This window comes from Dipodomys spectabilis, unplaced genomic scaffold, assembly GCF_019054845.1.
Source record: "Dipodomys spectabilis isolate Male_0828 unplaced genomic scaffold, ASM1905484v1 ptg000092l, whole genome shotgun sequence".
In the NCBI taxonomy this organism is placed as follows: Eukaryota; Metazoa; Chordata; class Mammalia; order Rodentia; family Heteromyidae; genus Dipodomys; species Dipodomys spectabilis.
Window position 1 is genome coordinate 9710939 of NW_024870769.1, and position 13693 is coordinate 9724631.

The 13693-nt window shown below is 37.8% G+C and overlaps 1 protein-coding gene and 1 non-coding gene across 2 annotated transcripts in view; both read right to left on the bottom strand.

Moving 5' to 3' along the window:
- Positions 1-371: 371 nt before the first annotated feature.
- The window catches only part of LOC122112112 (zona pellucida binding protein), a 115357-nt gene continuing 102035 nt past the window's right edge, over positions 372-13693 (bottom strand). The window contains exon 9 of the mRNA XM_042684964.1: positions 372-1617. Coding sequence (XP_042540898.1) covers positions 1523-1617 — 95 coding nt within the window. The 3' untranslated portion in view covers positions 372-1522. The remainder of the gene's footprint in view (positions 1618-13693) is intronic.
- Positions 4311-4412, bottom strand: LOC122112246. The gene has a single exon (XR_006148141.1). It is a non-coding gene; the product is annotated as a U6 spliceosomal RNA (small nuclear RNA).

Consider the following 13693-nt stretch of genomic DNA (forward strand, 5'->3'; position numbering starts at 1 on the left):
GAATAACTGTTGATCTGGAGTTGTTCATACCTCAGAAAAACATATCCTAAGTAAGTTATTACTTTGTTCATGTAACTGTACAGTATTTTTACAATAAAAAGACATATTTAAAATAAAAGACAAAAAATAAGCCAAAATTTAAAAAAAGAAAGAATATATTCATCATATTATATACTTAAGAAATTTGGTTAGCTTTGGAAAACTGCACCCAAATCTTAAGATGGAGGTTCAGGTCTCACTAAAAAATACACATGCTAATCACAATGGAAACAATGGCTCATCCAAACAATGTACAGTAGGTTACTTACCAGAAGAAAGCAGGCACATGTAAAACTTTTATGAAAGATATGAAAAAAATTACATCATCACAATTAAAGCTCATGGAGATTAAAAAAAAAAAAGAAAACCCATCAGGGCTTACAACAAAATACAGCTCTGGGTCACTTATGTTGACTGTGTAGTCTGTATGAGAATTCTGGGATTGATTGTCCACATGATAAACAAACATGAGACTTAGCTATTAACTAGTCTATTTATATAAAGCATAATTCCAAATGTAAATCATATTTAATTTCAAGATGTTGTTCAGCTGTGCCTAGATCTAACTTGTGTTATATTTACCTTTACAAAGGTTTATGTTCTTCTACGAAAGCAAATAGTAAGAGCAAAACAAGGAATGCTACAGAAAGTAAAGGTCAATATAAATCAGTCAAAACTAAAAAGAAAAATCTGAGAAATTATTTATCTTGTTAATTACCCATCTACTTAATATAAATCATTTGTTGATTTATGAAAACGGAATGATTAGTCTCAAATGCTAAAATGTAATTTAAGACATTAGCTGAAAGTATGAAATAACCACATAAAGCTAGGTACCAATGGCTCACACCTATAACTCTAGCTACTCAGGTGGCTGAGACCTCAAAGATTTCAACTCAAAGCCATCCTTGGCAGAAAAGTCCAAAGATTCATGTCCAGTTAACCAGTAAAATGCTGGACTGGTATGTAGCTAAAGTGACAAGGCTGAGCAGCACTAGCTAAGAGGACTTGAAGCCTTGAGTTCAAACCACAGTACCAAAAAAAAGTTTAAACTAATTTATACTTAAAACATTAAAACTAGTTTTGAAAGGTCAAGATAGAATAACATAAAGCTAAGTTTTATAAAATTGACTCAAAGGTAAAATGGAAATTGTTATAAAAGAATAGAGTGCCCTAAATCTGTTAAATATATGAAATTAAACTGGCTATTTTTTAAAACTCCTGATAAAGCTTTTGGGCTAATTTAATTCAACATATTTGAAACTATCATTATTATGCAATGATAAGGAGATATTTTTGAGTAATGTGGGTCTGGGAAGAAAGGATAAAGATGACAAGATGTTCATACAGTGTCTGATTAAAATGATGACACCATTTTTTGGTAAAATCTGATTATTTAATTTTGGCATAATACTGACATTATGTTTTAATATCAAAATATACTTTCGTGTTTAATAAACCACTTAGTAACAAAAGATTAAAGCTATACACAGGCTTTTGCTCCATACACCAGGCTGCTGTTGCACTGAAGGCAGTGAGTTCCATCACGGGGATTGAAAGATCCAGGGCTGCAGATCACTGGGAACAAAAAAATAAGTAAAAAAAGTTAGTAAAAAATAAAAAAACAACAAAGTAATATTTCTGTCTTTTACCTGTTAACTTTACAAGGATGGTAAGCTGTCACAGAAGATTCTTGTTTTAAATGTTTTTAATTATTTACTGAGGTAAAATTTACCACTTTTTAAAATATATCACTTTTTTTTTTTGGTTGGTCATGGGACTTGAACTCTGGGCCTGGGTGCTGTCCCTGAGCTCTTCAGCTCAAGGCTAGCACTCTGCAACAGCATCACTTCTGGTTTTCTGGTGGTTAACTGGAGATAAAAGTCTCATGGACTTTCCTGCCCAGCCTGGCTTTGAACCACAATCCTCAGATCTCAGCCTCCTGAGTTGGTAGGATTATAAGCATGAGCCACTGGCACTCAGCTCCTTACCACTTTTTAAGTGTTTCCTCCAGGAGAATACTCAGCTATACAATCAATCTCCAGAACCATTTTATCCTGCAAAACTGCAATGCTGAACCCATTAAGCAACTTCTGACCAAGAAGACAACATCATTCTTTTTGTTTCTATGGATCTGATTAGTTAACATTGTTCATGCAGGTAAAATCATATATAAAAAGTTTTAACTTTTCATTCTTTAGTCTGATTCTGATCAAGGCTAAGTTTTAAAACAACTCTATGATCACATAGTGCTAAGTTTAATGGCTGCAATAGCAGAAGTCGTAAGAGGTCAATACCACAGGTACAGTCAAATATGTTGGGATCAGCTCATAACAACCATGAGTTGAGACAGCCTCAAATTTGCAAAGGGACTATATCTTATTTCTAATAATATTCCAATTGCTAGTCCTCTTTCAACTGCTTGTTAAATGTGTAAATTTTGAACATTAACACAGCTCAGTCTGACTATCCCTAATATAAGGGCAATGCATATCCTGACTACATGGCCTAGCTATCTCTTCATGATAAAAGAAAAGCATAAATAAAACCAAGTTCAAATACTATTTGTTAAGGATTAATTTAGGAATTCCAGACAAGGCATTCAAGTCTTAAGTTCTACTTTCCTCATTTGTAAAACAGGTAAAATAATACAGCAAGTTCACCCCTGATGTTATATCCAAAAGAACTGAATACAAGGTATCTGAAAGATACCTACATACTTGTATTCTCATGATCCCTATACCATTATCACAGTAGCCAAGAGGTATCCACTTATACATGAGGGACTGACCACCTGTAAAATGCAATAGTTATCAGTCCTAAAAAGGGAAAATTTGTCATATGCTACAGCATAAATGAATGCATTAAGTGAAATAAATCACAAAAAGATAAATATTCTACTTAGAAGAGATATCTAAAATAGTCAAACTCATAGAAAGAAAAATTGTCTTTTTTTTTTTTTTGGTCGGTTATAGGGCCTGAACTCTGTGCCTGGGAAAAATTGTCATTTTTTTAGGTGCTGGGAAGTGGGAAATGAGAAATTGCTAGTAAACAGATATAAATTTTCACTTCCAAGTTCTGTTTGCATATATATATATATATATATATATATATATATATGCATACATATAAACAGTATATTTGTATATAAATATGTATATATATAAACAGTCCTAAAGAAACATTATAAAAGTATTCACATTTAACACATAAAAATACTGCACTTTTTAATAAACGTAACCAAGTTGGCAAATATTTATTACCCTCTCCCCCCAAAAAAAATCACTGAGAGAAAATACAAGTAAAAGGAAATATATCCCTTGGGGATGGGTTAGATTTCATATTCAAAGCTATCTATCTATTCAAGAAAATCAAATCAACATTTCAGTAACTTTTTTTTATAAATAGAAAAATGAATCCTAAAGTGTGTCTAGAACCTGAATTTTCTTCCTTTCCTTTCCCTTCCTTCCTTTTTTCCTTCCTTCCTTCCTTCCTTCCTCTCTTTCCTTTCTTTCTTTCTTTCTCTTTCTTTCTTTCCTTCCTTCCTTCTTTTTTTTTTTTTTGTTGTTGTTCTTGTTGTTTGGTACCAGTCCTAGGGCTGGAACTCAAGATCTGAGTGCTATCCTTGAGCTTTTATACTAAAAGTTAGCACCCCTACCACTTGAGCCACACAACTCTACTTCTAGCTTTTCTGGTAGTTAATTGTATATAAGAGTTTCACTGCTCTGGCTGGCTTCAAACAGCATTATCAGATATGCCTCCTGAGTAGCTAGGACAACAGGTGTGGGGCAAGAGTACCTGGCTCCTTAATGTTATTTATTTACTTAACCAATTTTTAACATTTTTTAATGACTTAGGGGCCAAACAAGGCAGAATCTGGTCAGTGTTAAGAAAGGTACCTTGTTGAAAAAAAAAAAAAAAAAGATCACAGTGCTATCGAGTGATCCCAGTTACAGGATTTGAGAACTGAGGGGACCATCTTTGAATGATACAGCGTAGGATAGAACATGTACTCATTTGTTTTTGTGTTTTTATCACAGTCCTGGGGATCAAACCCAGGGCCTTGTGCACACAAGACAAGTGCTCTGTCTCTGAGCAACACCCCAGCCCTTCCTCATTTACTTAAAATGGTCGCTTCACACACCATGAGTGAAATTAGTTAAGACTTGAGGTGGCTGCTTGAGGTGAGAGCAAGTGAACTGGTAAGTCAGTGCAAGTCAGGGGACAAGAGTGAAACCTGTCTCTCATTTAGTAAATTTTAGCCAACTTGAAAATATATGAAATGCTACATGATTTTTCTATCATTCTTGCACAGGGGTCATGCTAATCTTCTCTGTATCATTCTAATGTTAGCATATGTGCTGCCAAAGCATATTTTTAACATATGTTGAAAAGGAAGCGAAGCAGGCAGACAATTTAGGGTCTTTGTCTAGGTAATAAAACTAGGACCACTACTCAGCACATTGCCCACAAGACTCATCCCCACATAAGAGACAAAAATCCCAAGATGATCCACCTAGAGTGCCTTAAATTGCTGAAGAAGATGCAGATAAAGTTCCTTGGATCAGACCAGCTGCGACTAAGTCCAGAACCAGAAACAAAGCATCTGGCAGGGAAAGCTCTCTTTCCCGGTAAATACACACAGAAGGCTAGAACAACGACCATAGAGAAATCTTTGGCCCTATGGTGTTTGGCATGAGAATATTCAGTATCTAAAGGGCTTCTACACAATGTTCTGGACATGGGCAGAGACACATTTGTTACACTTGTCAATCAACCTGTCCATCAGTTTCTGACAAATGAAGGCTGGCTCATACCTATCCATGACTTTTACATCCCAGCAACAAAGCCGTCGATACTCAGGAGAGCCTTGCTCAAGCCTGGCACTTTCTTACAGTATATCTCATTTTCTCTTTAATAAATTTGTCTATCATTTTAATTGTTTTGTGTCTTGCTTGAATTCTTAACAAGACAAAAAGAATAAAGATAGGGCTGCATACACTCAATAAAATTAATGAGCTTCAAGCTGTATCACCTCTGATAACAGAAGGAAAAAAAATTCATACTTTCTAATTATAAAACATAATACAAAGTTACAATGACCCAAACAGTATAGTGTTAGTATAAAGACAGGAAGACAGAAAAATGTACCAGAATTATTGAGTCAAATGATTTTAGTCAGGGTACCAAGGAAAGTATGTTTTTCAATATAGTGTTGCAAAAACTAAATATTTACATGCAACTGAATGCAGTTATGATTCTTACATTATTTATAATAATCAATTTACAATGAATCAAAGACCTAAACCTAAGAAATAAGTCTACAAATTAATATTGAGAAGAAAAGACTGAAAAAAAAAACTCTTTATAAGACTGGAATTTGAAATAATTTCTTTAATGTGACATAAAAAACACAACAGCAACAATAAGTACAATTGATTCAATCTCAACTAACTTTTTTTGCATCTAAGGACACTGAATGTAATGGAAAGGCAAACCACAAAAACAGAGAAAGTTCTTGTAAATAGGATGTCTGATAAAGGGTTAATATCTAGAATATGACACCAAAAAATAGATAAAAAATATGAACAGATATTTCTCAAGATAAGCAAATTCATACATAATTCATACACAATTGGTGCTTACCATTGGGGAAATGCAAATCTAAACTATAACTAGAGACCATTTCAAACACATTAGAATGGCAATCAAAGTAATGCAAAATAGCAAATGTTGGTGTGAATGTTGAGAAATCTAGGAGTCTTGTGCTTGGCTAATGGTAATATAAAATGGTGTAGCACTGTGTAAAACAATATTAATGACTCCTCAAAAAGTTTAAAATAGAATTAATGTATGATACATCAATTCTACTTTGGCTTTTTAGTGAAAAGAACTGAAAGTAGAATTTCAAAGAGATATCTACATACCTTGTGATGTTAATGTTTGTATCTCCCACCAAATTGCTATGTTGAAGCCCAGGCCCCCAGTGAGGCTGTATTTAGATAGTGCCTGAAAGACAGTGAACTTAAATGAGCTGAAAAGGGAAGGGACCTGATATGATGGATGATCATCATAGAAGAGGCCCCAAAAGACTGTTTAAACAGGCTCTTGCCAGCAGCCGCTGCGGCAGCGGCAGCGGTGGTGGCGGCGGCGATCTCAGGAGCCATACCTGAGGCACAGAGAGTCTGGGACGAAGGAGCCAGATTCAGCGGGCGAGCGGATTCTACTCAACACCAGCAAGGACCGACAAGGAGCAGACATCTTCATCCTGCAGTTTGCAGACCAGAGATGACCCAGGAACCAAGACTCGGCGTGAGTAGAAGACTGACGTCCTCACTCCTTCTCAGGGAGCAGAGGAGGGAAGGCCACCCCTCCCCCCCAGCACCGGTGATCTCCATCTTGGATACCGACAAAGCTCGGAGAGAGCTGCTAGCTCCAGCTCAGGCCTTGGAATAAAACGAGTCATTTAGCAGGTCACAAGAACTTGACCTGCCAGACTCAGCTCCACCCAGGGAAAAGTCACTCAGCTCGGGCACCAGCCCTAGGAGTGGCTTTCTTTACTGGGTAATCAGAGCCAGAGGCTGCCCCTCCCTCTAGCAGCCTCCACAATCAATTGAAATTCACTAAACAGAAACCCTGAGAATGGCTCCAGGCTGGACTCTGTGAGTTTTTCACAAACTAGCCCCCAGGAAAAGCTACCGTCTGTTGAAAGGCCTCAACTCTAACCAGAACCTAGCCTCATCACTGCATCCCCCTCTTTTGTGATACTCAAAGCAGATCTACCTCCCATTGAACTATTCTGGGAGGAGGATCGCCAAATTCTGGGTAAAGCAGAGCATTTTTCTGCCTGTTCGAACAAACTGACTTAAGAAACCAACCAAGCCACAGGACCACGAGCAGACCAGAGACTCCAACAAGAGGCTGGTTACAGACACAAGGGAGATACAGGATTTTTCCCACCCCTCCCAAAAAAATCAAATAACTTCTTTTTTTCTTCTTCTTCTTCTTTTTTTTTTTTTGGTATCGTATATAAAAAAAAATTTTTTTCTTTTCTAACTTTTTTAATCTTTAATTTTTGCCTTTTTTGAAAAAAAATTGTTTTCCAGTAACCTTTTTTTCCTCTTATAATTTTTATTTTAGGGATACATGAGTGTGCGTTTTTCTTTCTTTTTTTGTTTTCTTTCTCTTTTTTTCCTAATTATCTTTTTGTTTTTTGTTTAACTCTACTGAACTTCTGATTTTTTTCTTCCTTTCTTATCCTTTTCACCTTCTCCTCTCTTTCGTTCTTCTTTATGTGACTTAATTCTTGTCCTGCACATCCTCAGATAAACCCGTAGTTGACTATTAGACCCTATCCCCCATTGTGTACACCACAAATTTATTACTCAATTCAAAACCTGAGACTTAAATTCCTTAATAGCAGTACTACCTCTTTATACATATATAATACTTTAAGCATTTTTATTTTTAAGTTTTTGACATCTCCTTTATATCCCCTCCCCTTCTCTCAATATATTCACGTTCTTCTCTAAATAGATTGTTGTTGATCTACATAATATTATTAATTTTTACTTTTCTATTTTTCTGGTCTTTTTTCTATTCCCTTTCCCTTTCTTCTTTTTTTCTCTCTCTACTTTCATCCTACCCAACCTATTTCCTGCTTTGAGATTAGGATTTAATTAACTCTCCCTGTGCCTCCCCACATCAATCTATTCCTATTTTTTACCCACATCTCTCCCTAACCCTAATAATTTCTGGTCTTCCAAATTCTTCTTTGCGGTTCATAGCCCATTAACATATAGTTGTTTGATGTTGAATAGATGTATCTGTTGAACTAGATTGTATCTATAGACTATTGACTATGCAAATTCAGACTTTGGTTGATGCTTGCCTTAAGATAGTGTTCTAGCACAAAACTGGTGCTATTTTCATCTCAAATGGGCAGAGTAAGTCAGAAAAACACAAGAAAAATTGCAAATCCGGGTATCTCAATTCCCAATCTTGATAATCAGGGGACAGAACAGATAATGAATAATCCAGAGGAGAGTTCCCAAATAGCTCTACAAATACTGCTGGCAAATATGATAAATGAAAAGGTTGAAAGCATACAAAGGACTCTGTATGAGCGTGATGGGAGAGAGAAGAGGCAATCCAAAAGTTTATACAGGAATATCATAAGCGTGAGGAAGCTACTCAAAAACGGATATAGGATTTGCGTGAGCAGCTTGAGAATACTCAAAGAGAAAGGCAGGAATGGCGTGAGCAGGCTGAGAACACTCAAAGAGAACTACAGGAATCCCACAAACGGGAGAAAGCTAATCAAAGAGTAATACAGGAATTGAGAGAGCAGGAAGAGAATACAGAAAGATCACTAAAGGCATTCATGGAATCTATTAACAAAGAGCTGAAGGAAGTCAGGGAGACCATAAAGGAATGCTGAATGGAACCCAACAGAAGGAATGGGAGTCCAAGGAAACCATAACCAATCAACTAAGTGATTTGAGAATAAACACTGAACACCAAATTAAGGAAGTAAAGAAGTTCATACAAGATCTAAAACAAAGCTTCAACAAAGAATTTGAAGACATCAAAGCCGACCAAATAGAAGGAAAAGAGATAAAAAACAAAGTAGAGAGTCTTGACAGCAGGTTAGACCATGCAGAAGATCGAATCTCAGAGATTGAAGACAGCCTAGATATTATAGAGAAAGAACATACAACCATCCAAGTCCAAGAAATATGACAGATCTATCCAACACTTGGAAGACACCATCAGAAGGCCTAATCTAAGGATAATGGGTGTAGAGGAGCACCTAGAAACGGAAGTTAATGGTCTAGGAAATTTGTTTAAGAGGATCCTAGCAGAGAACTTCCCAAACATGCAAAAAGATAGGCCTATTCAGATACAAGAAGCTTTTAGAACCCCAAATAGACCAGACCAGAATAGGACATCCCACCGTCACATTATAATCCACACAGGATCAACTCAGACCAAGGGAAAGATCCTTAAAGCTGTCAAGGAGAAAAGATTAATCACCTATAAAGGGAAACCAATTAGAATCACCTCAGATTTCTCAGCAGAGACAATCAAAGCAAGAAGAGCCTGGAATGATGTATGCCATGCCCTAAAAACAAACAACTATCAACCAAAAATACTGTACCCAGCTAAACTCTCCTTCATAACTGAAGGCCAAGTAAAAACCTTCCATAGCAAAGAAAAATTGAAACAATACATCTCCACCAAACCAGCCCTACAAAAGATTCTTAAAGATGTCCTACACATAGAAAACCAACAAGACCGCAATAAAGGCCAAGAAATTGCACCCATACTGAGAATCCAAGAACCATAGGAAGAACCAAGTTTTTGCAGTCCCCAAGAAGGTGGATAACATGGCAGGAACTCCCAAATACCTCTCAGTCCTATCTCTTAACGTTAACGGACTGAACTCTCCAATTAAGCGACATAGACTGTCTAGTTGGATTAAAAAAACAAGACCCTCCTATCTGCTGCCTTCAGGAGTCACACCTTGCCCGTAAAAACAAACACATTTTCAATGTTAAAGGCTGGAACAAAATCTACCAAGCAAAGGGACCGCATAAACAGGCGGGAGTTGCAATCCTATTATCAGAGAAAATAGACTTCAAATTAAAATTCGTGAGAAGAGATAAAGAAGGTCACTACATACTAATTAAGGGATCTCTCCTACAGGAGGATATTACAATTCTAAATATCTATTCACCAAACAATGGAGCATCCAAATTTATCCAAGAAACACTACTTTCCCTCAAACCCACATAGATCCAAAGACATTAATTGTTGGGGATTTTAACACACCACTCTCTCCACTAGATAGATCAACTCGGCAAAAACTCAACAGAGAAACCGCAGATCTAAACAGCTGCATAGATCAACTAGATTTAACAGACATGTACCGAACATTTCACCCAGCAGCATCAGAATACACGTTTTTCTCAGCAGCACATGGAACATTTTCTAAAATAGACCACATTTTAGGCCACAAAGCAAACTTGTCTAAATTCAGAAACATTGAAGTTATACCTTGCATTCTCTCTGACCACAAGGGAATAAAGTAAGAACTCAACACCAAAAGCCACCAAAGAAAGTCCGGTATCACATGGAGGCTGAAGAACACATTGCTGAATCATGAGTGGGTCATGGAAGAGATTAGAAAGGAAATTCAAATGTTCATGGTATTCAACAAAAATGAACACACAAATTACCAGCTCCTCTGGGACACAGCAAAGGCAGTACTCGGAGGCAAGTTTATAGCTCTGAGCTCTTACACCAACAAATTGGAGAGATCTGAAACCAACAATTTAATGACACATCTAAACCTCCTTGAAAAGGAGCAGCAAGATAAACCCCAATCCGGTAGACAGAAAGAAATAATTAAAATTAAATCAGAATTAAATGAATTAGAATCCAAAAAAACTATAGAAAGAATCAACAAAACAAAGCGTTGGTTCTTCGAAAAAATTAACAAAATTGACAGACCCTTAGCAAATCTTATCAGAAAAAGAAGAGAACACACCAAATTAATAAACTCAGAGATGAGAATGGAAACATCACCACGGAAACAACCAAGATTCAGAACATTATAAGGGAATACTTCTCAAAACTTTATGCTAATAAGTTTGAGAACTTGACAGAAATGGACCTTTTCCTAGCAAATATTGACATGCCAAGACTAAACCAAGATGAGTTAAACCAGCTTAACAGGCCCATATCAAGCATTGAAATAGAAACAGCAATAAGAGACCTCCCAGCTAAGAAAAGTCCAGGACCAGATGGTTTTACAGCGGAATTCTACAAGGCCTTCAAAGCAGAGCTCACACCAATACTCCAACTCTTCAATGAAATTGAAAGAGAAAGTTCACTACCGAACACATTCTATGAAGCCATCATAACCCTCATCCCAAAACCAGGCAGGGACTCATCAAAGAAAGAGAACTATAGACCCATTTCTTTGATGAACACTGATGCAAAACTTCTTAACAAAATTTTGGCCAATCGACTTCAACAATTCATCCAAAAAATCATACACCACGATCAAACAGGATTCATTTCAGGGATGCAAAGCTGGTTCAATATATGCAAATCAATTAATATTATTCATCACATCAACAGGAGCAAGAATAAGAACCACATGGTTATCTCAATAGATGCAGAAAAAGCATTCGACAAGGTCCAACACCCCTTTATGATGAAGGTTTTGGAAAAATTAGGAATCCATGGAACATTCCTCAATACAATAAAGGCTGTATATGACAAACCTACAGCCAGCATTATACTTAATGGTGAAAAACTAAAGCCATTTCCTCTTAACTCAGGAACAAGACAAGGATGCCCACTCTCTCCACTTCTCTTCAATCTAGTATTAGAATGCCTAGCTACAGCAATAAGACAAGATGCAGACATAAAGGGGATCCAAATAGGGAAAGAAGAAATAAAACTCTCCCTCTTTGCAGATGACATGATCTTATATTTAAAGAATCCCATAGACTCCACTCCCAAATTACTCAAGCTGATTCAAAACTTTGGCAAAGTAGCAGGTTATAAAATTAACCCCCAAAAATCAATGGCTTTTTTGTATGCCAACAATGAGAAAAGTGTGGTTGAAACTAGGAAAGCAACTCCATTTGTAATAGCCCTACAAAAAATAAAATACCTAGGAATTAACTTAACCAAAGAAGTGAAGGACCTCTATGATGAAAACTTTAAAATCTTGAAAAAGGAAATTAAAACAGAACTTAGAAAATGGCAAGACCTCCCATGCTCCTGGATTGGAAAGATTAACATTGTGAAAATGGCAATACTTCCCAAGGCTATCTACAAATTCAATGCAATACGTATCAAAATTCCAACCTCATTCTTCAAGGAAATAGAAGAGGCAATCCAAAAATTCATATGGAACAATAAAAGACCCCGAATAGCAAAAACGCTCCTCAACGGAAAGAACACTGCTGGAGGAATATCATTACCAAATTTCAAACTCTACTATAAAGCCATAGTAATCAAAACAGCTTGGTATTGGCATAAGAACAGACCTCAGGACCAGTGGAATAGAATTGAAAACCCAGAAATGAACCAACAGACCTATTGCCATCTAATCTTCGATAAGGGAGCTAAAACAATAGAATGGAAGACAGACAGCCTCTTCAGTAAATGGTGCTGGCAAAATTGGTTAACTACTTGTAGAAAACTAAAGCTAGATCCTTATATATCACCCTGCACCAGAATCAACTCCAAATGGATCAAAGACCTCGGAGTCAAAGCAGACACTCTGAAAACATTACAGGATGGAATAGGAGAAACCCTAGGTCTCCTTGGCTCAAGCCAAATTTTCTGAATAGAGACCCGGAAACACAACAAATCAAAGAAAGGTTGGACAAATGGGATTGCACGAAGTTGCAGAGCTTCTGCATGGCAAAGGACATAGCTAGCAAGATCAATAGAAAGCCCACTGACTGGGAGATGATGTTCACTAGCCATACAACAGACAAGGGTCTCATATCTAAAATATACTTGGAACTCAAAAAATTAAATCCCCCAAAAACAAATCTTCAAAGAAACAACTGCCCAATAAATAAGTGGGCTAAAGACTTAAAGAGAAACTTCTCTGAAGAAGAAAGAAGGATGGCCAATAGACACATGAAGAAATCCTCAACATCCCTAGCCATAAAAGAAATGCAAATCAAAACAACATTTTGGGGTACAGGTTCCGGGAAGATGGCGGAGGAGAAGCTGGAATCTGAACAAGCTCTTGCATAGAAAACAGTTTCAGAGTTCCAGTGAACAGTCCCAAGCCAGAGAATCACACCAAGTGTGCCATCACAGGACACAGAGTTAGTCAAGAGAGGGGAAGCCAAGCAGACACATCTGAGCAGCTGCTGCTGTGGCGGCAGGGTCGCAGCGGCGACCACATCCGCGGAGGCATACCTGAGACGCAGTCCGGGACGAAGGAGCCAGACGCAGCGGACGAGCAGATTCTACTCAACACCAGCAAGAACCGACAAGGAGCGGACAACTTCATCCTGCACTTTGCAGACCAGAGACGACCCGGGATCCAAGACTCCGCGTGAGTAGAAGCCCCACTTCCTCACTCCTTCTCTGGGAGCAGAGGAGGGAAGGCCACCCCTCCCCCCCCAGCACCGGTGATCTCCATCTTGGATACCGACAAAGCTCGGAGGAGCGGCTAGCTCCAGCTCAGGCCTTGGAATAAAACTAGTCATTTAGCAGGTCACAAGAACTTAACGGCGAAGTGACCTCACAGACTCAGTTCCATCCAGGGAAAAGTCACCCAGCTCAGGCGCCAGCCATTGGAGTGGCTCTCCTCACCGGGTAACCAGAGCCAGAGGCTGCCCCGCCCTCTAGCAGCCACCACAATCAATTGAAAAACAGAAACCCTGAGAATGGCTCCAGGCTGGGTGCTGTGAGTTTTTTTTCCACAAAATAGCCCCAGGGAAAAGCTACTGTTCGTTGAAAGGCCTCAACTCTACCCAGAACTTAGCCTCATCACTGCATCCCCCTCTTTTGTGATTCTCAAAGCAGATCACCCTCCCAGTAAACTAACCTGGGAGGGGGATCTCAAAATCTTGGGTAAAGCAGAGCATTTTTCTGCTTGTTCCAACAA